Below are 27,131 nucleotides of genomic sequence, written 5' to 3' on the forward strand. Positions count from 1 at the left end.
AACTTACTCCATTAATTTTTTGTATTTCAGACACAACCTACAATATGTTCATTTCCCTCTCTTACCATGGGTAGTTGCAACAGAATCTTTCATATCTATTGTGGTTTGACCTAAAAACCAAGTGAATCCCATAAAATAGGGTTGGTTTCCTACTCTGGGTGGTATCGGCTCCTGTAAACTTGTAGTAGTGCATAACAAAGAGTAGTTTTTGGGTAAAACTCACAATATGGTCATTGAAATATGATAAAAAGGGGTTTCCTCTATATTTTCCACTCCATTGACACATTGTGCACAAGGACAGCCCTCAGCGATCTACATTATGTTCTTTGGCTTTTATTCTTTCTCTTTTGTGCTTATTTTTCACCTCTTCTCTGCTCTCTCCTCCTTGGAAGCTCTAATTTTTTTCTATTGCAAATACAATTGTGGAGTGAGAGCCCTTAGGTCTCAAAGCTTCTTTGTGTTTGAAGCCAATGTAAGTGGTGATTCATCCACGAATGTTTAGGAGAGATCTTCATCTCTTACACTCGATGCCTATGCTTTGCTTGTCTTGGCCATTGTTGCGATTTTCCAAATTACACATAGCAATCTTCCACTCACAAGAAATCAGATGACACTTACAAATACCAAAAACAAAGCCATGAGAATGAATCAAAGTCATTTTGGGCAAATACAGTGTATTTTATTGGCAAACTAAGAACAACATCATAGATTTCCATCAATGGAAAATTCAACTTGAAGAATCTGATACACAAACTAATATTGAGCCAAAGTTTAAATTAAGTTTCAAATTGAAGTCACATAAGGAAACAGAGAACTTGAAAGATATTTATATGGTCACAAAACATTTCCAAGCAGCATTTCCTATCGAGAAATCTAGGGCATAGCAATTATGTGATTTCTCTTCTATTAGTAACTGCTTGTGGGTGCTTTTTACTTCTTTAGATTAGGATCTTCTTTTACTTAGGTTATTAGTGTTCTTCTTCATCAAACAGCTACCAATGCATAAACCATAAAGAGACAAGAGACAAAATATAAGCTATCAGCCAAGGCCAAAACCTCTCACTCTTTGAGAGGAAAACCTGAACAAATTCCTCTCCTTATAGAGATTCCAATTGACAAATACCAAGACCAAGACCCTTGACCTATTTGTCTCTCCAAGACCAAGACACAAAGATCCTTTGTCAACGATAGTCCACCTTCTGTTGCTTCCTCCTCGACTTCTTCTTCACCCTTGGCTCATTTTAGACTTTCAGCGTTATTCCACTTCAGCTCCTTAGGAGGATTGCACCACTGCTGCAATAGACTTCGGGCTTCGCTACTGCAATAGACTTCTCCTCTTCTCAGCCTTCACTGCTTCCATAGACTTTCACCTTTCCTCAGCCTTCACTGTTGCAATTTACTTTCACCCTTCCTCGGCCTTCACCGCTACAATGTACAAGTCTGCAATTTCATGTGTGTGGAGGTAAGATGGCCCACAAAAGAGTCCCAAATCAACACAAACTTCCTCGTTGCCCTTTCTCCCTTCCTCACTGGTAACTCGGATCCCTTAATGAGCCTCGCACTTCAGAATTTGATCAGCAAAAATATGTCCTGAAATGAAGACGCATTGCACTATATATAGTTGTTTCCCAAGTTAATAAGCCGACTTGATAACAAACTGAGCTGACATGTCATTTGGAGAGATAATTAATTCTACTTTGAAGCCGACTTGACGTTAATGCTTGTGCTTAGTCTTGGAGGGCTACTTGACATTTCTATCGACTCATACACAATTGTAATATGCCCAAGAAGGGTCCTTCATACATGACATAAACTCAAATCGACTTTTATGACTAAATGACAAATCCTAAAGGCTCGCAATGGGAGCCATCACTAAAATAAAATTCCTTGCTCATGAAACCCATGAGACAAGCATTACAGTAATAATTTTATTTTTCTTCTTTTCATCAATTACACATCTCATTATGAAGACCGAACCTAGTTACTTTTCAACACTCCCTCTTAACTAGGGAGGTATTAATAATGGTACTTGGTCATTCACAATCTGAAGAATTTCTCATAAGAAAAGTCGGATTGGTAACGCATATGTATAGCATCATATCAACCAGCATTGTCACATAGCAAGGCCTTGACCAACAACTCTATCTCTCCACGAGATCTGAGCACAATGTTGGCGAGACCAATGATGTATAAACACCTTCTTCATTGTCTCTCTCAGCACATACCCCACCCGGGTTCTCAGGGTGTGTTCCACCTGGACTATTCTTATATTGGATTCCCAATCCTCAAAGAATATTGATCTTCTATGACTACTCTTATCTTGGATGCCCTAACTCATCCTCAAAGAGTATCGAATGTCAGATGTTTACTCAATCCTCCATTATGTTTTCCCAAGTGAAGACAAAAATGATGTGTCTATCTCTCCCTCTTAATTAGGGAGGATATATCTATTCCAATAAAGGAATGTACCTAAGCTCCCTCTTGGCTTAGGAATTTCCAAGTTTCTTCCAAGTAAGAAACATGTTTCCAAGATCCCTCTTAATTAGGGACCTACAGTAGCTCCTCAAGTGTAGATAATGGGACAACCAACTGCTTGAAGAACCCCTCCTCACGATGTCATGAACTTCTTTTCGTTATCTAGGAGTCTTCATGTTTGGGACTTCTACATAAGGCACCGACCATCCATCACTTTCTTCCGTGAATCAGCCATGTCATCATTGGAAAGTGGTCCATCAATCCATATTTGGTCTTCCTTCATGCCATGCCATGCTACTTTTTTCATGCCATGTTTACTTAAGGATCTTTTATCCTACTACATGTGCATCGGTGGTGGAAGATATCCATAGATCTTCCCTTGGCGGCCCTGCATAGAACCATCCAGATATTTGTTCAAAAATAAAGGAATGAACATTAAAATCAACATTACCTTTGTGATGGTTTTTCATCATAACTTCTTCTAGTTTGCATCGGCAACCTACATACATATCAACACATCTCCCCAAGATTTATATTGTCAAGGGTCTCTTTCCTTTTCAAACTACATCAAAGTCTTCATATTTTCCATGGAGATATCATAGTCAAATCTTCTTGGTCTTTCGGGTGTTGATTGTCTTTACCATGATTGCATATTCCACAATCTCTTCCTTTTTTTCTTCACACACTTCATTCTCAAGAGCTTCCAATCATAGTTTCTCAATTGTAGTCAACCACCTCATACTTTATATGAGGACATATTATATTGATTTCATCTAGTGAATGTGTGACCCATGCATTCCTACATTCCTTTGAGGGAGGAGATCCTTTCTTTTGATCGTGCTCTTAAGATAGAGCATTGGTCCATGTTACCTGCAACCATATGACATGACACTTCAATATAGACTGTAAGCATACATACCTCATTTTCCTTTGGTTCATTCACACTTCCTACAGCAACTTCCTTGATTAAAAGAGCTTCATTCCCTATCTGTTTCATTTTTACGTCATCATACCATCATCCCATGAATTCCACAAGTTTGAAATTCTTGATGAAACACTTGCTTTCACTCATGATCGGTGAACCTTTCAATGAAGATTCCATCAAAGAATCTTGAGGATCTAAAGTATCCCCATCAGCAGATGTTTCCATTTTGACAAATGTATGATGAACCTTGTACAAAATGACCTTGCCACTTGCGTTTCCAATGAGATTCCCAAGAGCTATATCCTTGACTTCCATAGATTCTAACTGTCTTTCATGCTCCTCTATGATGATGTCTCGAGCTCCTGCTTTCAATGCTTTTATGATGCCTTGATGCATCCCATTATTTTACTTAGTGAATCATGATAGCCATATCTTAAAAGACTTGGGAATTTGGAAAGAACTTATGTGAGGAAGATTATCTCAATAGTGGAGATCTATTACTTCCTCCTTGGATCTCTTCTTTTCAACGTCCTCCACTTCCTTAGTGATGTGAGCTTTTTATCTTCCTCTTTTGTTATTGTCCTTCTTGATCTTAAGACAATCTCTCATATAGTGCCCATATTCTTGACACCCATAGCATTGTATTTTAGCCATGTTCTACTTATTTTTCTGAGAACCAAACTTTCTAAATTGTCCCTTTCTTCTTGTCATTGCAGCATAAGTTTGATTTTGCTCACCTGCTCCCACATCAAATTTGGCCTTTAGTCTAGATTCTTCAATCTTGCATAGTGATAATAGATCCTGGAATGGAGTAGCTTCTTTCTTCCCATAAATACTTGAAGTAAAGTTACCCCACTCCTCTGGTAGCACATTTAATACAACTGTAGTCATTTCACTATCAGACATGACTTCTCCCAGAGCTTGTAGTTGATCTCGAATCTCAGATATCCTCATAAAGTATGAAGCTATTCCATCTTCCTTAGACATCTTCAGCTTGTAGAGTTCTTGCCTTAATGAGATGACTTCTCCAGCAGTGCTTACAGAATACAATGCTACCAGTTTGTCATAGATTTCTTTTGAAGTTTCAAGTTTAGATATATATGGGATGAGGGGAGCCTTGATGGATTCTATGAGAATCCTTTGAGCCCTAATTCCCCTTTCATATACTTGGCAAGAGCTTGAGCATCTTCCTTTCTTGGTTTAGTGATAGAACCTTTGACATGTCCATAACCTCATTTTCAATGTGATTCAGATCTGTCATTTTCTTCCATGCAAGATAGTTTGAAGCAACAACCAATTGTTACTTTCCTTGCAAAAAAACATTTTATGTGGACATACTTACTTGATAGGATGCTCCTTGTTCTTGTTGCTTCCTTGATGTTAATGATGATATAGAGGATAGAAAACTTCTCCTTGATGAAGGCAGTTTTCTTCAAGAATGATCCTTGATCATGCAAAGAGTGAGATGACATCGCCTTTTGATCTAACTTCCTTTGGATGAGTAGTCTTCAAAACACTTTAACTTGAGTAGATGTAGGGTTTTGGCTTTCTCCCTCTTGATGATGATCCCAATACTTCTTTGTAGACTTCTTTGATCCAGGGTTATAATGTTTCCTTTGACTTAAAGATGATCTTCGCTTTGATGCCTTCCTTGAGATTTGATCCTTGGGTGCCCCTGCCCTTCCTTGATTTAGTCACCTTAGCTCTGATTCCATGTTGAGAAATCTAAGGCATAGCAATTATGTGATTTATCTTCTACTAGTAACTACTTGTGAGTGCTTTTTACTTCTTTAGATTAGGATCTTCTTTTACTTACGTTATTAGTGTTCTTCTTCATCAAACAGCTATCAATACATAAACCATAAAGAGACGAGAGAGACAAAATATAGGCTATCAGCTAGGTCCAAAACCTCTCTCTTTGAGAGGAAAACCCGAACAAATTCTTCTTCTTATAGAGATTCCAATTGACGAATACCAAGACCAAGACCCCTGGCCTATTTGCCTCTCCAAGACCAAGACCAAGACACAAAGCTCCTTTGTCAACGATAGTCCACCTTCTACTTGTTCCTCCTTCTCGACTTCTTCTTCACCCTTGGCTCACTTTAGACTTCCAGTGTTCTTCCACTTCAGCTCCCTAGGAGAATTGCACCATTGTTGCAACAGACTGCAGCCTTCACTGCTGTAATAGACTTCTCCTATTCTCGGCCTTTACTGCTTCCATAGACTTAGACCTTTTCTCGGCCTTCACCACTGCAATATACTTTCACCCTTCCTCAGCCTTCACTGCTGCAATGTACATGTTTGCAATTTCGTGTGTGTGGAGGCAAGATGGCCCACAAAACAATCCCAAATCAACACAATCTTCCTTGTTGCTCTTTCTCCCTTCGTCGTTGGTAACTCGACTCCCTTGATGACCCTCGCACTTTAGACTGTGATCTATGAAAATCTATCCTAAAATGAAAACGCACTACACTATATATAGTTGTTTCCCAAGGTAATAAACGACTTGATAACAAACCAAGTCTACATGTCAGTTGGAGAATTAGTTAATTCTACTTTGAAGCCGACTTGAAGTTAATGCTTGTGCCTGGTCTTGGAAGGCTACTTGACATTTCTATTGACTCATACACAAGCATAATATGCCCAAGAAGGGTCATTCATACATGACATAGACTCAAATTGACTTTTATGACTAGATGACAAATCCTAAAGGCTCACAATGGGAGCCATCACTAAAATAAAATTCCTTGCTCCTGAAACCCATGAGACAAGAATTACAATAATAATTTTATTTTTCTTCTTTTCATCGATTACATAAAATCACAATTACACGTGCCATTACGAAGACCGGACCTAGTTACTTTTCAACATTTCCAACATCAAGAACTTAGAAAAAGAAACAACACCTATTAAACATGAGCTGAGGAAACCAGGGACAATTTCCAACATCAAGAATTAAAAACAACCATGCCAAACATATATACAATTTGCAAAATTAACTTCCATTGGTAAAAATGTAACCTAAAAACATTATTTCTTATTTTACGCTCCTCACATGAACCATTTCGTTTATTTTGCTCACGTCTTTCACACTGAAAAGACATAAGTGAATCCCTAAGCAAGGTGAATTCAACTTGATGAATCTGATAAACGAAGCAATATTGAGCCAAAGTTTAAATTAGGTTTCAAAACAAAGTCACATAGGAAACTGAGAACTTCAAAGATATTTATATGGTCACAAGACATTTCCAACATCAAGAATTTAAAAAAGGAAACAATGCCAATCATACAGGAGTTGAGGAAACCAGGGACAATTTCCAACATCGAGAAAGAAATAAAAAATAAAAATAAAAATAAAAAAATAAAAAAAAAAACATGCCAAACATATATGAACAATTTGCAAAATTAAATTTCATCGGTAAAAATGTAAACTAAAAACACTTTCTTAGTTTATGCTCCTCAACATGAACCATTTCATTTATTTTGCTCACATCTTTCATACTGAAAAAAAATAAGTGAATCCCTAAGCAAGGTGAGCCGAACTTGAAATTTACAAGATGACAGACATCACTTGATAATGACAAATAAATGGTCCAAGCTTCCTTGTCCAACAGAAAGTGTAATTATGCAACAAGGATGGAGATTAACAAATGAACACCAAACATATTTCATCCCAACATGAGAAAGGTTCAGCCTGGCCCAGTTATTTTCAACTTGGACCAACATCCACCCAACGGATTACTCTCAAATTCAGTTCACCCAAACTAATAAGAATTGCAATTTGACTGACAAATTAGTTAGGGCTTCTTTTCAACAGTGTAGGGAAAATACACCGTTCCGTTGTCAATCCGTGTAGTCTGTCCACTGGCATCAACAATAGCAGCAGTAGCTGCCAACGCAGCACCAGCAGAAATAGCTGAGGAAATGGTGCGGCCTGTCCAGTTCAATTGAACAAAGTTAGGAACCAACTCAAATGTAGGCTTCCAAAAAACACTTTTTACACTACGCAAATATTAAGCAAAACTGGTGCAGGCATCTTTTAAAATACAAATCAGTTGTTACATTTAAAGTCAGTAGAATTTCCACAAAACCAGTGCTCCACTTATATTTATAAGTCTTTGCACCAAAGATGGAGACTGCATCAAATAAATTTTGCATGATACTGATGCAGGCTGTTTTTCACATGGTTTTAGAATAGAACATGAAGTGGATGGACGCATTAACATCGCAGGTTCATTCAATCTTTTCATGAGATGGAAATTTTCAGCGAAGTAGGCATCTGAGGAAGTCAAGGTGAATACCTCCCTAGCTAAGAGGGAGTGTTAAATTTATGAGGCTGTTACAATCTTTATGTACAACATATTTACTTTTACTCCTACCTAAATTTATGCAAAAAAATTGCACAAATTATGGCAGGCAGTAATTCTTGGTAAATATGTTTAATTACTGAATTATAAAGAATGTACCACATATTTACTTTTTACCTCTACCTAAATTTGTGCAAAGAATCGCATAAATTATGGAGGAACAATTTAACAAATGACTCACATTTTTCTCTCTCTCACACACGTGGGAAGTAATCTGAAGAAGAGGCCGAAGTTTCTAAGGAGTCAAAATTCTCAGTCAATGTTTGACCAGTTGAATTTTCCGAGTGTAATTACTTAATGATGTTCTGGAGTGTGTTAAAGTAATATCATATCTCATTGCAAGTAATTATCAGTTGCAGAAAATTGTGTTTGTCCAACTAGCACTAGAAAATCAACAAGATGGAGACTGCATATAAATTATATTATCAAATATAAGAGATTGAAGAAAATGATACTATCAAGTATAAGAGATTGAAGAAAATGATACTACATATTAGCCATGCAGGATATACAACAGAATCAATGTAAATTCTGAGTGTAGGTTTTCACAGTTAATAAACATGATGCTTAATCCTTCTGGAAGAAAACTGTGACAGTGTACAAAATGTCCAACATTTAGAGTGGATACTCCACCTATCGTCAGGAACAAAAATACTATAATAAAAATGAAACAATCATTTAGGGCGGTGGGATGCACTAAGCAAAAATCTACATTGGTGCTTAATCCTTCTGGAAGAAAACTGTGTCAGTTTACAAAATATCCAGTCTCAAGTGGACAAGGAAAAAACGATAATAGTGATGAAACGATAGTTGGGAAAGGAATTGAAGAAAAAAATTAAGGGTTAGTCGTTGGGATAAAATAATAAAATAATATATAAATAACCATTGGAAATGTAAGGGATAATATGTAATATCCCTTTTTAATTATTTTATCATTTTTGCAAAAGTTTTCTATCACAGATTTCTTCAAAAAAATTCCACAGAAAAATATTTTTGCTAATCAAACAGATAAACCAAAGGCAAATATCTGCAGCCAAAAACTCGGCCTTATTTTTATTAAATGGAATATGAGATTACATGCCAATGCTTTAATTTCACAACCTGTAACAGATTTGTAAATGACCGCTGTTACATGGCATGCTTGGCTGGATAATAAGCTGATGTTGTGGCCTCCAAAGATGAATGCAGCGACATGGAATATGGCCTCCTAAATCTGGCTTCTCCAAGCATTATGCACCTGTGAGAGATCTAATTGACCTCTCATTGTGATCTCCAAATTAAGCCCTAGTGAGTCGATCTAATTTGATCTCTCATTTTTGAGTGGCTAGGGTACATGGTCTCAATACTGAAGCCCCTCAACTGGATCAGCTAGGGTGGATCACCTACCAAGTTACCATCGAAACTAACCCTCTTTCATATGGGCTCTCACCAAGCCAAGCTCCAAGAGCTCAATTCAACAACAAAACAATAATCCAAATGCATGCTTAAGGGGTGAACTATCATCTCTTTTTATAGTTATGGACTATTGAATTACCATGGGTCATTTTCTTCTTTTAACAAAGTGACTTGTAGTATTTTTTTTTCTTTAGTTGTTTTTTAATTACAACATTACATTTTAATATGTAGTCTATGGGAATGGTTAGGCTATTGAGTTAATCTCCGTTCCCAATGCTCGGAAATAAGGGCATTACATAATAAATAGAAGAGAAAGAGAATTAAAATACAAATGGATTAGACTATCTTTGAAGGAGTATTATTAACACATCTTATTTTTCTCCTTTAAAGACAGCCTAATCCATTTCTGATTTAATTATCTTCCTCCTCTATTTATCATCCCCTACATTCCTCGAATCCTTAACATCACTGATACATTGATTTTATCTCTCATCCCAAGTTTATCTACTTAAATAAATGTTTCTGAATCATTTTACCATAAATTTATTTACATAATGCTTTTTCTAACGTTTATTTCCATAATTCTTTTTTTTAATTATTTTCCAACTGTTATATATTTATTATTTTATCATTTTATCCCAATGACTAACCCTTAATTTGTTGCTTTAAATCCTTTCTCCAGCTATTGTTTCATCACTATTATAGCTTGTCCTCCCTAACGATGGGTAGAGTGTCCACTTTAAATGCTGGACATTTTGTAAACTGACACATTTTTCTTCCAGAAGGATTAAGCATCAATGTACATTTTTGCTTAGTGCATCCCACCACCCCAAATTATCAAGATCACTGTCAGTTTACAATGGGTGAAATCCCAATTCCCTTCACACTCAACCAGAGTTTCAAGATTGCCAGATAATACACTGGTGTCTAATGATATAATATAGCCTTCACACCATGGACACAGCTACAAGGAACATGATTAGCAGTTACATTTGAATCAATGTATATTGGCTTTCTATTCCTGCAGTATAACTAGTAATTACAAGAGAAATGTTTTCCTTCATAACATCACTGCTTTACAAGGATGTCATCTCTGCTATATTGAATTGAATCATTGCACAGACATTGAAGTTAATGATTGCTTACCATGAACAACACTGATTAGATTTGTGCTTCCTGCTTTGTTAAGGTAGTCTTCAAACCTAATTTTGTACTCCTAATTCTATTTGCATTCTTGGGTATTAGGAAGCTAAAAAGAATAGGAATTTGATTACTTTTATTCTAGGAAGTTTGGTACCTTTTCTTAAATCAAACATAATAAATGGTAACTTATAAATCCACAAAACATACATATCCTACAAATCCACAAAACATAAATGTCCACTAGAATTCTCCAGTCAGTCTATCATCCACAACGCATAGCATATGACAATTTTAGATCATGCTTGTCGGTCTAGAAGACAGTGCCAGAAATTTCACTGCAACGTTTGGTATGGGTGTGTATAACAATCACCATTGACATATCGGGTACTTCTGTTATTTCTGTTACCATTACCATTATCTTCTTCAGGCACAGTTAAGTCACATTACACAAAGAAGATTATCATGGAATTTGAGCTTCAAATTCAAAATAGTAATATATGGATCAATTATGCATAACTCATATATTTATAGTATAGAAAATTTCAAAAACATAAACCCAACCAACTTTGACAAATTTCTCCATCTTCCCAAATGATCCTTTCATAGATGGGGCATGCATATCAAAATTGTGTCTCTATGTGCTTGTGTGAGAGTGACTGAGGCACATAAGGGGCACACCTGAACCCCCTAAAAAGTCCCGACATTGGAGACTATGTATCTGAACCTACTACAGCAGCCATGAACCCTGGAAACTATGCAATTAGTCATAGAAATCCTCCCTGTGCATTTATGGCAATTGCACAGGAGCATTGTTCTGCTAGATTGAAGATCCAAGGCATCAGTCAGGTAACAAAGAGACTTTCCTCTGGCAACAGAGATGTAGGGTCATCCATGACTTCTTGATACCCTTAGTTATCAAGGCCCCAGTATCTCCATGCCTCTATTAAACTGATATTACACAAGTATAAAGAGGTCGTTTCACCCTGTATTTTATTTTATCCTGCCCTACACCTTGTGAGATCATTAATTATCTTCTTATTTCCACATCATAACATAGCTACATTTACATTAAATAACTCCAGAATTACCAAACCATAAAACTATTTTCTCCCACTCATTTATAACTCATAAATAAACTATATCATCCTACAAATAATTTTTACCATGAAATTGTCCTATATTATGCATGCAAATATGTCAAAGACAAGGACATGTAAAGTCTTCCCAACTTTCTTGACACCTGTAGAAGTAAAAGCTAACCGTATGTCCATGCATATATTGAACTCATATTACACAGACATGAACGATTCGTTTCAGATTCTATACTATTTTCTAATGCCATGTGCCTTGTGTATCCATTACTCATCTTGCCATTTCCACGTTATAACAATACTCTCAAATCTCCCTTTTTCAACTCCCTTGAACGAGCCTTCCTATCAAATGTTTCCTTCACTTTCTCTTAGCTCTGTACAAGGTGGTCAAATGCCCTCCTCTTCTCATCAAGTTCAGTTAACTGGTTTATTCTATCTTGTACTGCCTCCTCATTAGAAGTGAAATGTTGCAATTGTTGATATACTGGGATCTTTAAGTGAACAAGCAATATGACCTCCATCCCATATACCAAATAAAATGGAAATTTTCCTGTCACTTGTCTACTTGTTAGTCAATCAGCCCATAAAGCAAACTCTAATTTACTAGATGATCATCATAAAGTTCTTAACTACATATTGCTCGACTCTGTAAGACCATAACCTTGTGGATAGTAGTTTGAAGCATGGGATATAGGGCAATGCCATATCTGAAATAAAAGTCAAGACAACTCTGGAGAGGCAAAAACTTTGACATTGTCAGTAGTGATTCTGGATGGCACACCAAATCTAGTGATAATCTTCTCAAGGAAATCAAGAACTACTCTATTGGTGGTCCACTCGGTGGGAATGGCCTCTATCTACCATGTGAAATAATCGGTGGCATTGAGAATCCATCTAAAACTGTTACTGGAACTTTCCTTAAACTCACCAATAAAATCAAGGCTCCACTGTTGAAATGTTGCCTCAACCACCATAGGCTACAAAGGTAAAGAAGCTATAAAATCAAGGCTCCATTGTTGAAATGTTGCCTCAAGTTTCAACCACCAGAGGCTACAAAGACAAAGAAGCTAAGTGTTGCTTCCCAAACAACCACTAACAAGGTTGACATGCTCTAACAAATTTATGCATATTAGAGAACACAATTGGCCAATAACATCCAGCCCTCAAATTTTATTTCTTGTAGTTCTAGCAAAATAATGTCCTCCACAAACATCAACATGCAACTCTAACATCAATCTTCGAGACTCAACATTTGTCCACACACCTCAGGACCAACCCATCTAGGTCCATCTAAGCCAATTGTTGAAGTTTGTAGCTCGGGCAGGTAATTTGCACAGGCTTGGTGTCTAGGCATGCAAAATTCACCCCCATATCCTTAGAACACTTGCTCTAGGTTGAGTAAATTGCTAATGTAACTTAGCCTAAGTCCAACTTTAAAAAAGGCACATATTAATATGTTGGCTTATTGACCTAATAAAATTTAGGAAAAGTAAAGTAATTTATTTTAGCAAGTTTTAATCTTAGCCATTGATCTCAAGTAAGGCAAGATCTAATCTCAGTCGTCAAACACTTTGACATTAGGGTTAGGGTAAGGGTTTTGGCTCAATGTAAAGTTATAAAAGCAAGGCTAGGGAGAGGGAGAAAACATACAACAGTAGCACAAGATTGACAGCAGTATCTCATTGAGCATGTGCTAGGTCTGAGGGAGTGCAGAGAGGCTAGGGAAGTAGATCTACAAGAGAGAGCAGATGAGCAGATGTGCTAGATCAAATCCAGAATATTGCAATATGTATTTTCTCAGTTGAGCCATTATCCCAAGACGGGAGCTTAAGTAAGTTCTAAGTTTTACTAATGATGAACTGATTTGTTGGGTAGAAATTTGTTTGTGATTCATGTGATTCAGATCATTAACTGCTTCCACTAAACAATTTTGTTAGGAACTTAGATGTGTGTTTATTTAGTAATTTAATGCTTGGAATTAAATATCGGGTGGTAGGTTGTTGGAAAAACTAACACCAATCCTCCCTAAGTCATACAATATCATGATGCCTTAAGTCTCAAAGCCCTTCTATGATGATATGCTAAACCATTTGGACATGTAATATTTTTCAAGTAATACACAAACATCTATATGCCAATGGTGATGCTCCAAATCATCAAAAATAGCATTCACCAGTGTTGCAGGGGCGCCCCCCCCCCCCCCCCCCGAACCCGCTCCCGAATCGCGCTCCGGGCGGGAGCGGTTCGGGAGCGCGCTCCCAAAATCGCTCCCAGACGGGAGCGATTTTCGAGAGCGCGCTCCCTTAAAAAAATTTGCGCTCCCTGGTCTGTTAGGGAGCGACACAGGGAGCGATCGCTCCGGGAGCGATCGGGGAGCGATCGCTCTCGGACATTAAAAATCGCTCCGAGAGCAATTCGAGCCGGGCCGGGAGCGGTTCGGCGGAAAAAAAATCCGTCGGACCCGAAAAAGAAAAAAATAAATAAATAAAATAAATAAATAAATAAATAAAAAAAAAATATATATATATATATATATATATATATATATATAAAAAAATAAAAATAAAAATAAAAAAAAATATATATATATATATATATATATATATTAGAAAAAAAATTTAGTTTTATAAGCCCAATGGGCCAAAAAAAATTCATTATAACTTCATTGAGCTTGAGTTTGGAGCTGGAGCGAAGAGCAAGTGTGGAGGAGTGAGGAGCAAGTGCCAAGGAGCGAGGAGCAAGCCTGCAGAGGTAAGTAACTTAGTAGTTTAGTTAGTTTAGCTGGTTAGGTAGTTAATTTAGTTAATTTAATTTAGTTGTTTGAGTTTAAAGATCATGTATTTAAATTAAATTAATTAATCCCAATAAATTAAATTAATTTGCAGATTCAAGAATCAAAACCCTACAAACATCAAACACCATGGACCTGGCTATATTTATTGGCATTTTCCTCTTCCTGGTCCCTTTTATGGTTATTATGGTGCTGGAGAGTAGGAAACGGAGGGGGCCCCAAACTGAAGAGGGGGATGAAGAAGCCGGAGAAAGTCAAATGGGTGAAAACCCCAGTGAGGAGGAGCTGGAGGAGGGTGAACATGACCCTCAAAAAACTAAACAAGACCAAACTCCATTGTGGAAATATGTTCACAGGGCTGAAACAGGGAGAGGGGGTGGAACCACTAAATTTCATTGCCCCCATTGCAACACTGATTACACAGGGTCATACACCCGTGCTAGAAGACACCTCTGCGGGAAAAGGCCATGGGATGGAGAGAAACAAATAGGAATCAAAACTTGTACAGCGGTGTCAACAGCAGATAGAGCCAAATACATAAGGGAAGAGGAGGAAGCCCAATACAGAACAAAAAAATCAAGGGTTTCTTTGAACCAAGCTCACAATCACAAAGAACTCCTTCAGCATCCTCCCAAGGCAGTGGATATGGACATGGAGGCACAGGGTCATCATCTTTAAGGCGTAGAACCAAATCAGATTTCCTTGATGAGGGGTGTAGGAATGATGTGGATTCAAAAGTTTACAGGTTTCTCTATGCATGTGGGATACCATTCAATGTTCTACGCTCACCTTATTGGCACGAAATGGTTTCTGCCATAAATGATGCCCCTAAAGGATACAAGAGCCCTGGGTATGACAAGGCAAGAACCGTTGGCCTTGATCATGAAAAAGCAAAAATATCACATTCTTTGAATAAAATGACAAGTTCTTGGACTGACAATGGGGTGTCCATTGTATCTGATGGATGGACAAATGTAAAAGGCAAGCCATTGATAAGTGTTCTTGCTGTGTCTGTTAGTGGTCCCATCTTTCTAGCTGCACATGATTACTCAGACAAGTTCAAGACCGCCATCAACATTGCAGAAGCATTACTTGAAACAATTGAGCGTATTGGCCCATACAATGTCATCCAAGTCATCACTGATAATGCAACTAATTGTAAGGCAGCGGGAGCAATTATTGAGGATAAATACCCGAACATATTTTGGTCTGGATGTTTGGTTCACACATTGAACCTTCTGTTGTATGATATTGTCAAAAACAAAAATGAACAATACCAATGGATTGGTAATTTGTACAAGAAAGGAAAACAAATGATAAAATTTATTACAAATCATAGCAATACCCATGGCCTTTTCCGAAGTCACTCGAGATTGGAGTTGCTGAAGATTGCGAGGACTAGATTTGGTAGCTATTACCTCACCTTCAGGCACCTTTTGAAGGTAAGAGAGGCATTAGCTAGCATGGTATCAAGTCCACATTGGCAGGTGTTAAAGGAAAGGGCTACAAATGTAGCTGACATGGCAGGTTTTGAAATGGCGGAGGAGGCCGCTCTTGATGGGCAGTTTTGGACAACTGTGAGGCAGGTATTGGATTTCACCAAGCCAATTTATCACATGATTCGGTTTGCAGATACAGACAAACCAATGATTGGCGAGGTGTATGAGCAAATGGATACCATGTTGGGGGAAATAAAGACATTGTTCATAATAGAGATCCCAACTTGTACAAACTGATTCATGATTGTGTGTGTGAACGGTGGAATAGGCTTAACCTTCCACTACATTGCTTGGCGTATATCCTTACGCCAAAATACTACTCTACATCTTGGTTGGGCCAACCTGCAGCAGGGGGTGGGGTTAGGACCAAACCCCATTTAGATCAAGAGGTAACTAAAGGATATTTGGAAGCATTAGAAAAGTTGGTACCTGACAGCGAGGAATGTGCAGCTGTGCGCCTTGAAATAGGCAGATACTTCAGTGGCACTGGTTTGTATGGTAACTTCCATGCAATGGACGACAAAGATAAATTTGATTCTCTCACATGGTGGGAAACATATGGCGGCCACGGACTTTTGCCAAAATTGGCAAAAAAAGTTCTTTCACAGGTTGTAAATTCTTCTTCTGCAGAGAGGTGTTGGAGCACCTACAGTTATATACATAATGTGAAAAGAAACAGACTCAATGAAAACCGAGCAGAAAGCTTGGTTTATGTGCACTACAACTTGAGGTTGTTGAGTCATTACTGTGATCGGGCTAATGAAGATCCCACATATAAAATTTGGGACAATCACCCAAAGGATGACAATTTGGAGGATGGCATTGTACATATTGAAGAACTAGAAGAGGAACTTGTAAGGGATGAAAATGTAGCAGCAGCCATGCCACCTCCACCTCCACCTCCACCATCCAATAGCAGTGCTCGAGGTCCGAGTCTTGTTCCTTTGCTGTCGCCACCTCCATCTACACCCTCACGTGGAGGTTCTAGTTCTGGTCGTCGGTCTGTGCGGGAGACTCCTAGAAGACCACCACGACCTGCTTATACTCCTGGAGACTCTCGTGGCAAGGGCCACATGTAGATTTACAGTTTACTTGTCTTTTTTAGTTTCTATTAGACTTTAATTTTCATAACTGTTGAGCTTTGAGTCCTTGACTCTTGACTCTTTCATATCATTATGATATTTTTTGTAAACATTATATCACTGTGACAATGAAAATTTGAAGTTTGAAGTTGGGCCTTGGCAATTATAACTCATTGGTAACGATTGTGAATTATGAATATGATGCTTTGTGAAAGGCTAAAGTTGTTTCATTTCATCTCATTATTCATGTTTCATTTTATAAATTTTTAACATTTCATATTATGTTAACAGTTAGAAGTTAGGACTTAGAAATATCTTCGATATTACTTCTTGTAATGGTTAAACTTAGCTTACAAGTACAACTTTAGTGATCAATGATGATAAATGTTATTGAATTTTCAATTCTAAAAGCTTGAAGTTGAAACTTTAATATTGAATTTGATGCATCATGATTTATAAGACTCAATATGTTGCAGTTGTAATATGTATTTTACTAACTTGTGGACATGGTTGATGACGATTATAATTTCTAGATGATTGATGTGATATGGTTCAATGATCAATCTATGTTTTTTTATGTTTTTTATGTCTAATTCATCATTCTACATGTTTTTGTTGACATATATGTATCAAAAAATTAAAAAATATAAAAAATATATATATTTTTAAAAAATCGCTCCCGGATTCGCTCCCAAATCGGGAGCTTCTGAAAATGGTCGCTCCTGCTCCCGTTTTCGCTCCCGCTCCCCGCTCTCGCTCCCGCTCCCAAGTAACATGGGCATTCACCATGTTGTGACCACCTTCTCCTTCCAAACCCACGACTCTTTCTTTCCCCTCAATGAGCATCTTGTCCAACCATTGACCCTTTACAAATTTTGTTGGTCTAATCCCCATGTAATATCCTTGAATCTAGGAAAACCATTTCCCCAAATGCCCAAACCATTATGTTGCATCAATATGTCTTTCACTACAGCATGTGGAACATAAACTATAATTCTTGAGTACCCAAAAAGCTTCTAAAATGTTTTAAAAATTGAACTAAAGCATAAACTTGTTTTTTCCATTATAGAATAATTTAGTTCATAATACCTTGTTGGAATAAATAGTCATTGATGTCAAAGGGTGAATAGGCCATTGATATGATGATGATATGCTTGTTAAAAGACAGTGGATTTGGATCCAAGACCACTCCAGATTGGCAGCCCTCATAATGACATTTCGTTTGATAGGTGGTATGTCTTGTGGGTTTTCTTGGTCAGAGAGATATTCAAGCTTCAAGGTTGATGCCCCAAATGATGGGTGTATCTCCAGCTCATGCCCCATGAATCCGTGGCCTTAATAATTCATTGTTGCCCCTAGAAGGAGGTCAAATTGTAATTTAAATTGGCCTAAGTCCATGTGTCCAAGTAAGCTTGAAAGGAGCTATAATGAAAGATAAAAAATAATATTTTTGTAAGAAGTCTAAGCCTCCTCCTACTGGCCGTCTTTCCTCTTACAGGTTGGCTTGATAAATGTTTTTTATTGGAAAACATCTTGTATTTTTACGGGTTGGTCGGCCCCAATTTAAACCCCCTTCTTTAATGTATACAAAGGGCACTCGGTTGCCCTCTAAACATATCCAACTCTCAAGTAGTATCTTTGAGATTGACTGAGGCTATGAGCTTGTTGAACATCTGTAGAAGAAGGTCGAAGTTCCTAAGGTTTGTGGACTTGATTGCTTTATCTTTCTATGAGTTTTTTGTTGGGATAAAATCGAGCTTCTAAGGCTTGATCTGAGGCCAATGCTTAGCCAAAATTCGGCCCTCTTAAGGCAATAAGGCCGAGTTATTTGAGGATTGCTTATGAGCCCATGTTAGCGTTGTTATGATCACTGATAAGGATTTGTTATAGGGACATAAAAGCTGCAGGCCTGAGGGTTAAAAAGGCATGTTTTAGCCCATATTCAAGGAACCAAACTACTCCTGTAAACAGCTGTAGAATATCTAGACCTTTTTTTTCATTATATATTCTTTTTCTTTTCCTTTTTGTAACTTTCTTTTTCTCTTATAAACTCTTTTTTTAGTATATATATATTATTTTTTTTCCTATGGCCAAAGGCCTAAATCATAAACTCGCAAAATGGAAAAACTCCAAAAACTGTAGCGAAATGCTTTGATTGCAGTGATAACTACGTTGACGAAGACTTTAATGGCCAAAGACCAGATCAAACTGGCTCTGTGCAGCAGTTTAGCGGCCAGAAGATCGAACAGCTCTGATACCAATGTAACGAACAAAGTTTGTAGACTCAAAGGAATGAATATTCTCAATATTCTTATATAATATATTTTGTCCTATAAAGAATACTTTTATATACCAAATCTTCTGAGTATTCCACTGCATATACGAACTTTGTTTGTTACATTGGTGTCAGAGCATTCCTTTGAGTATATGAACTTTGTTCGTTACGCACCCTTACAGCATATGGAATGAGAGAACGGATACAGAAGCCAAACAGTCAAACAAAGAAGCAGCGTTCAAAGCCACAAAGAAGACAAGAAAAAAAGAACTCAAAGGTTGAAGGAATACCATGGAATGAACCAGATGAAGAAGAAGCAAATTTCATTAGCAAGCTCACGAGGGGAACTGGAAAACACAAAGTTAAGTTACCCTTTAAATGTTTTAATTGTGACAAAAAGCACTTCATTGTAAATCAATACAAGATACAATTATGCAAGAAGCAGGAATAATTATGGATTTGCAAGAAATGACCATAGATCAGAAAATGTTCATGGATATTCAAATAGAAACTACAATCCATTTGAACCACTAATAAATTAGAACATTGTATGTTACAAACGCAATAATCTTGGTCACAAGGCACGAGATTGCAAGCTTATGAAAGAAAACGCCCCAATCATTAAAACGGAGAAGCCGGCTATGATATGGGAAAAGAAAAAGAAGGAAGATTGCAATCTTGCATTGAGGGGGTAATATGGGGTACCAAGGGAGGTACCCAAGCTAATAATGTAATAATGGGATGGGCCATAGTAATAAATAAGGTGGTAAACCCATGTCATGTAAGGGACCACAAGTAGTTAATAATAATGTAATGGGCCCATGGTATTAGTGGATGGTATGAGGAAACCATAGTAATGATGCATGGTATTGTATGTATGAGGCCTATATAGAGGCTAGAGACTCCACATGGAGATATATGAAGAGAAGTATTATTGTATGACAGGCATATGGCTTGTGGAGTGCACTCCTTCCTTAAGGAGTGAATGTATGGTGTTGCCCTACCTTAAGGGTTTGATCAATAAAGAATCATTTCATATTATCTTTGGGTTTACTTGCATTATCTTATATTTTTATATCAGATCTATAGTATTTCCGGGTTAGATCTACAACAATTGGTATCAGAGCTATAACAATTGGTATCAGAGCACTTTCTTGGGCACAAAAGTGGAAATTTTTTTTTATTTTTTGCAGGGTTTCGGGGGCGGCGACTTTGCAGGTCAGATCTGTACATTTTGGTGCAAGATCTGTAAAATATAATTACAGATCTGGATTCTTTGTGCAAAAATAGTCGAATTCAAAAAAAAATCAGTTGAATCGGAGTCCGGATGAAGGAGATATCGCTGATTTAAAAATCAGTGGAGTTGCAATTTTCAGGGCAGCGAGTTTGCGGCGCAGATCTAGACGTCCTGGTGCAAGATCTACAAAATCTAATTGTAGATCTGAATTGTTTGAGAAAAATTACCCAATTTCAAAAAAAAAATCAGTCGAATCGGAGTCCAGATGAGGGAGATATCGCTGATTTAAAAGCAGCTCTTTTTTTGCAGAAATTTTGGTGACGACGGGAGAGTTGCAGCGCAGATCTGGAATTCTAGTGCCTGGATCAGGATTTCTATCACATGGGCAGATGCAGAATGGTTGTTCCATTTCCAAAAACAGGTTATAATAGAGATTTTGAGCAATATTGACGAAACTGTGACATTTTCAAATTTTCGCCAAGTGAAATTTTTTTTTTTTTCCAAACCATTCATGGCTTCTAGCAAGCTTCTATTATTTACAGGAAAAGATAATGGTCCTACTATTGAAGAATACATACAAAGATACAAGTCTACACATGGGAAATATTGGAGGATTCCAATAATATGTAATGTGAGAGATGAAGCTAAAAATTGGTGGTTATCACTTGACCACGAGCAGATGACCAAACTTTCAGATGCAGAATATGAAAAAGTCTTTCTGGACAAATGGTCTCGGGCTAGAAAAAAGGAGAATAAGACACATAAAAGGTTAATTGCTACAGGTGTCTCCTTATTGCAGGTTCATGGATTCATTCAAAAGGAGAAGATCATTGTTTCTATCAATCCTAGTTGTAAACATAATTTTATCAGTGTTAATTTGGCAAAAAAATTACAAGTCCCAGCAAAACAAATTGAACATACACAGGTTGATAATGAGGATGTTCAAGTGTACAAGGATTTGAAGATTTCTATGGATAAATATGTATTGCATGGTGATTTTTATGCTTCAGAGATGGATAATATGGATGTTGTTTTGGGATATCCTTGGATGGAATCCGTTGGTACTATCAATATTAATGTGCAGAAGAAATTCCTGAAGCTATGGTATAAAAAGAAGAAAATTACATTACAGGATATTTCCATCCATAAACAGGTAGAGCACATGGAGGCTGTAGCAGAAGATGTTCAAGGGACTGACATATCAGATGATGAGCCTTTGATGATCGACAATCAAACACAAACAGAGGCTGCAGAAGAAAAGGTTACAGGTGATGATACATCAAAGGAGGGCTCAGTGGTTGAAGTCATATTAAAAAAGAAGACACCACAACAGGCACCACAGCAGGGTGAAGTCAAGAAAAAGCCATCGTGGGTTAAAACTTCAACATATCATCACCCACATCACCCAGCGAGACAACCATCAAGATGGAAACCAAGTCGTCACATGGCGGATCGCGAGGAGAGAAGATCCACCCACTGCACATCAACACAGAAGAGCTGCCACGGTCAACTTCCATCTCAAGCGAGCGAGGCACCAGCGAGATCGAGGGTTCACCTTTCTCTCGGATGGCTAGATGCATGTGCATGGTATCAGTGGACTACTCTTTTGAGTAGATCTTATTATTTGTGTTCTTCCCATGTTTCGAAGACGAAACATGCTTAGGGGGGTGGAATGTTATATACCTAGGGGGGATAATATGGGGTACCAAGGGAGGTACCCAAGGTAATAATGTAATAATGGGATGGGCCATAGTAATAAATAAGGTGATTAACCCATGTCATGTAAGGGACCACAAGTAGTTAATAATAATGTAATGGGCCCATGGTATTAGTTGATGGTATGAGGGAACCATGGTAATGATGCATGGTATTGTATGTATGAGGCCTATATAGAGGCTAGAGACTCCACATGGAGAGATATGAAGAGAAGTATTATTGTATGACAGGCATATGGCTTGTGGAGTGCTCTCCTTCCTTAAGGAGTGAATGTATGGTGTTGCCCTACCTTAAGGGTTTGATCAATAAAGAATCATTTCATATTATCTTTGGGTTTACTTGCATTATCTTATATTTCTGGGTTATATCTATAACAATTGGTATCAGATACCACTTGTTGTAGCTCTGATACCAATTGTTGTAGATCTAACCTGGAAATACTATAGATCTCATATAAAAATATAAGATAATGCAAGTAAACCCAAAGATAATATGAAATGATTCTTTATTGATCAAACCCTTAAGGTAGGGCAACACCATATATTCACTCCTTAAGGAAGGAGAGCACTCCACAAGCCATATGCCTGTCATACAATAATACTTCTCTTCATATCTCTCCATGTGGAGTCTCTAGCCTCTATATAGGCCTCATACATACAATACCATGCATCATTACCATGGTTCCCTCATACCATCAACTAATACCATGGGCCCATTACATTATTATTAACTACTTGTGGTCCCTTACATGACATGGGTTAACCACCTTATTTATTACTATGGCCCATCCCATTATTACATTATTACCTTGGATACCTCCCTTGGTACCCCATATTATCCCCCCTAGGTATATAACAGTTAAGTTACCCTTTAAATGTTTTAATTGTGGCAAAAAGCACTTCATTGTAAATCAATGCAAGATACAATTATGCAAGAAGCAGGAATAATTATGGATTTGCAAGAAATGACCATAGATCAGAAAATGTTCATGGATATTCCAATAGAAACTACAATCCATTTGAACCACTAATAAATTAGAACATTGTATGTTACAAACGCAATAATCTTGGTCACAAGGCACGAGATTGCAAGCTTATGAAAGAAAACGCCCCAATCATTAAAACGGAGAAGCCGGCTATGATATGGGAAAAGAAAAAGAAGGAAGATTGCAATCTTGCATTGATCGTTGAAGACAAAGAAAATGAATGGTACATAGAAAGTGGGCGCTCAACACATATGACAGAAGATCAAAACAAATTTGTCAACCTAAAAAGAAAAATCGGCAGTGTTGCATTTGGAGATAACCCCACCTTCAAGATACTCGAAAAAAGGTGTAGTAAATCTTTGAAGTGAACTTTAAAAGCGGCAAATGTTTTGTTGGTTAAGGACTTGAAGCACAATCTTCTCAATGTCGACAAAATGTGTCATCAAGGGTATAATCTCTTGTTTGATTTCTGGAAATGGAAAATCGAAGAAGAAGACTCAGGAAGATTGGTTGCAACAGCTACAAGAAGACCAAACAATATATACATTCTTGACCAAGCTGAGCAAAAGAGAATTTCATCCAAGAAAAAGAGCTTCGGGAACAACAAAGAAGGAAAGAACAAGAAGACAGAAGCAATGTTTAGTGCCATGTATTCAAGGGGAGCAGCCCAAAAGAAACAAGGCACCCTTTGCCATTGATGTCAAGGGGGGCAAAAGGAATCAAAGCATGGAGACAGGGGAAGCATGACAACAAGTGGCGCAGGATGACAGGGGTAGCATGAGTATTGACATCAATGACAAAGGGGGAGGTTGTTGGAAGAAATTGTCATTGATGTCAAAGGGCGAATGGGCCATTGATATGATGATGATACGCTTGCAAAAAGACAGTGAATTTGGATGCAAGACCACTCTAGATTGGCAGCCCTCGTCACGCTATCCTGTTTGATAGGTGGTATGCCTTGTGGGTCTTCTTGACTAGAGAGATATTCAAGCTTGAATGTTTATGCCCCAAATGATGGGTGTGTCTCCAGCTCATGCCCCATGAATCCATGCCCTTAATATTTCATTGTTGCCCCTAGAAGGAGGTCAAATTGTAATTTAAATTGACCTAAGTCCATGTGTCCAAGTCAGCTTGAAAGGAGCTATTATGAAAGACAAAAAATAATATTTTTGTAAGAAGTCTAAGCCTCCTCCTACTGGTTGGCTTTCCTCGTACAGGTCGGCTTGACTGAAGTTTTTTATTGGAAACCATCTTGTATTTTTATGGGTTGGTCAGCCCCAATTTAGCCCCCTCTCATTCATGTATAAAAAGGGCAATTGGTTGCCCTCTAAACATATCGAACTCTCAAAAAGTATCTCTGAGATTGACTGAGGCTATGAGCTTGTTGAACATCTCAAGAAGAATTTAGAAGTTCCTAAGGTTGGACTTGATAGCTTTATCTTTCTGTGGGTTTTTCGCTGGGATAAAATTGAGCTTCTAAGGCCTGATTTATTAGAATATTCCTATTTAGTATTTAATGCTCAGTCTTTTAGCTGTTGCTATTTTTATTCTTTTAGCAGTTTCTTAGATGAAACTGTTTGTTTCCATATTCTACATAGAAACCTGATGTTTCTATTATTGTAAATATCTTTGTATTATCATTGAGCTGTTTGCTCATTTCTAATTAATTCATTCGATATTCTTTTATGGTATCAGAGCACAGGGATTTTTTTCGAAATAATTTTTCATAGTTTGAAAAATTCAGTAGTTCATTTCGAAACTGCTCTCAGGATCTGTAGATTTCTTGATTAGCTATCCTCTTCGTATCCTAATCTCTTGAGTTCCTTCATTCCTTTCTAAGGTCGAGCCCTCTGTAAGCCAGGTAGCCTTCACTGAGTCTTAGCCTCGGCTTTGCTCACTGTGATAAAAGCTTACAGTCGTCAATCTCGATACAGAAAGGGATTCTTCTCCTGCATTATCACTTTATGAGGAATTAACTTTGTGGCGGTGCTCGGAATCGTAAAATTGCTTTGAAAGGAACAGTTTATTTGTTTGAAGCTGTGGTGTCTCATGGTTCTCGTGGCCCTTGAAGCCTAGCTCCTGAAGAGGAAGAATACGCGCAAGTTCAAGGACTCGGTATTTTTTATTGTTGAAATTGACGGGGATGAGCACAATCTGTAAAACCCGTATTCGGTTTTCACCCTCGCTGTAATAGCCAGCTTCTGCGCTTTCTGTCGCCTTCCCTTAATAGCTTATTCTCCGGCTTCAAAGGCTTCTTTTCTGTTGAAGACGAATTCCCCACCACCGGTTTTTTCCAGCTGCGGGCCTCTTCTCTGCTCTCGGGGCCATTGATGCCACTATCGTGACTCGAATCTCAAGACCACACAAAAGGCTCGGGGTCACTATATCTGTGAAAAGGAAAAGCGTCAGTGGAAATCGCGTTCGTATCCTGAGCCTGAGTATCGAGAGCCTGAGTATCAGAACCGGAAGCGGAACCAGATCGAGAAGCGGAAAACCGTTTTTTTTTTTTTTTGCTCACGAATTTTTGGCTCATTCGACAGATCGAGATTACAGTTCCGTTTTCACCACGTGAAGCATTTTTTCAGTGACGGCATTTTTTCAAAAGGTATCACGCATTTCCCAGATTACAGTGACGGCATTTTTTTCAGTTCAGTTCAGATTCTATCACGCATATATATCACGCATTTTCCAGATTATAGTGACGGCTTTCTCCAGTTCAGTCCAGATTATATCACGCATATATCACACATATATAACAGCGTATATATATCACGCATATATAACAGCATATATCACGCATATATAACAGCATATATATATCACGCATTCAGTCTACGCATATATATAATCAGAACAGAACAGCGTATATATAATCAGCGTGTATATCGATACATGTGACCTCTTGTCATATTTTTTGATCTGGTGTGTTGATCAGGTACAGATCTGAGTTATTGTGAAAGCCTATTTTCTTTCAAATCAGAATTTGTTAAGGTTTGGTACAGTCATTCTGAAAGAGGGATTTTAAGCAGACAGCTACATTGTTTTTTTCAGACTTCTGTATTGTCTTTGGGAAAATGGCCACGCTCACCAATCTGATGTTAGAAGGAAATCAACGCTTTAATGGCAGCAACTATAACATTTGGAAACAAAGAATGCTGACCATTTTTTAATACAGGCGTCTTGATCAGCTCATTTTGGGCAAAGAGTCTCGTCCCGGTACAGCTGGTACCGATCAAGATAAATTTGATGATCGAAATCAAGAAGCTGTTATGCTTCTCAAGCTCTCTGTCGCTGATGATCAGTTACCTCAGATTCCTTCTGGCAAGACCGCTGCCGAAATCTGGCAACAATTGAAAGAACTGCACGAGACATCTGACAAAAGCAGAGCATTTTTTCTCAAAAATCAGTTGTTCTCCATCATGATGGATGAACATATGTCTTTACAGGAACATCTCAACAAAATTAAAGACATTCGAGATCAACTCGAAGCCATTGGTCGGACCATGGAGGAAGAAGATATGGTAGTCATTACTCTGAAAAGTCTACCGAAATCTTATGAACACTTCATAGAAACTCTCAACATTACGACCACAAATGTTGATCTGAAGTTTCCAAATTTATGTACCAAACTTCTGCAGTAGGATCGGTGGAAACAGCAGTTTGGTAGTGGTGCTTCATCAGTGTCCTCAGAAAATGCATTTACTGCAAAATACCAGTCCTCTCAGTCCTTTCAGCAGAAAGGCTCTTCTCAGTCTTTGGATCCTGCTAGGAAGAAAAGTGTGCAGTGTAATTACTGTCACAGGTTCGGTCACATGAAGAAAGATTGCCGACAGAGGATTGCTTCTGAACAGAAGAAACAGGGAGGGCCACATCAGACAGCCAATGTTGCAGAACATTCCGAGCAGACAGATTCTGCCTTTTACGCCTTTATGGCTAAAAGGTCTTCAGAACATGTTCCTTCCTCTGCATGGTACATTGATTCTGGTGCATCACGCCACTTCTCTCACAGGCGTGATTGGTTTATTGACTTCTCACCGTTCAGTGATTCCGTGGTATTTGGTGGAGGTGAAAAGTACACTGTAGCTGGTAGGGGTACAGTTCAAATTCAGTCTGGTGGACGCACACTCATATTTCTGAATGTATACTATGT

At 37.9% G+C, this 27,131-nt stretch overlaps 1 protein-coding gene across 2 annotated transcripts in view; it reads right to left on the bottom strand.

Moving 5' to 3' along the window:
- Positions 1-6,827: 6,827 nt before the first annotated feature.
- OEP16-3 (Mitochondrial import inner membrane translocase subunit Tim17/Tim22/Tim23 family protein) overlaps positions 6,828-27,131 on the bottom strand; it is a 37,444-nt gene continuing 17,140 nt past the window's right edge. For both annotated transcript variants that reach the window (XM_089439305.1, XM_089439304.1), the window contains exon 3: positions 6,828-7,334. In XM_089439305.1, the coding sequence (XP_089295431.1) occupies positions 7,198-7,334 (137 nt within the window). In that variant the 3' untranslated portion in view covers positions 6,828-7,197. The remainder of the gene's footprint in view (positions 7,335-27,131) is intronic.

This window comes from Pinus tabuliformis, chromosome 9 (assembly GCF_031772625.1).
Source record: "Pinus tabuliformis cultivar Carrire ecotype Pingquan chromosome 9, CPIR1, whole genome shotgun sequence".
Lineage (NCBI taxonomy): Eukaryota > Viridiplantae > Streptophyta > Pinopsida > Pinales > Pinaceae > Pinus > Pinus tabuliformis.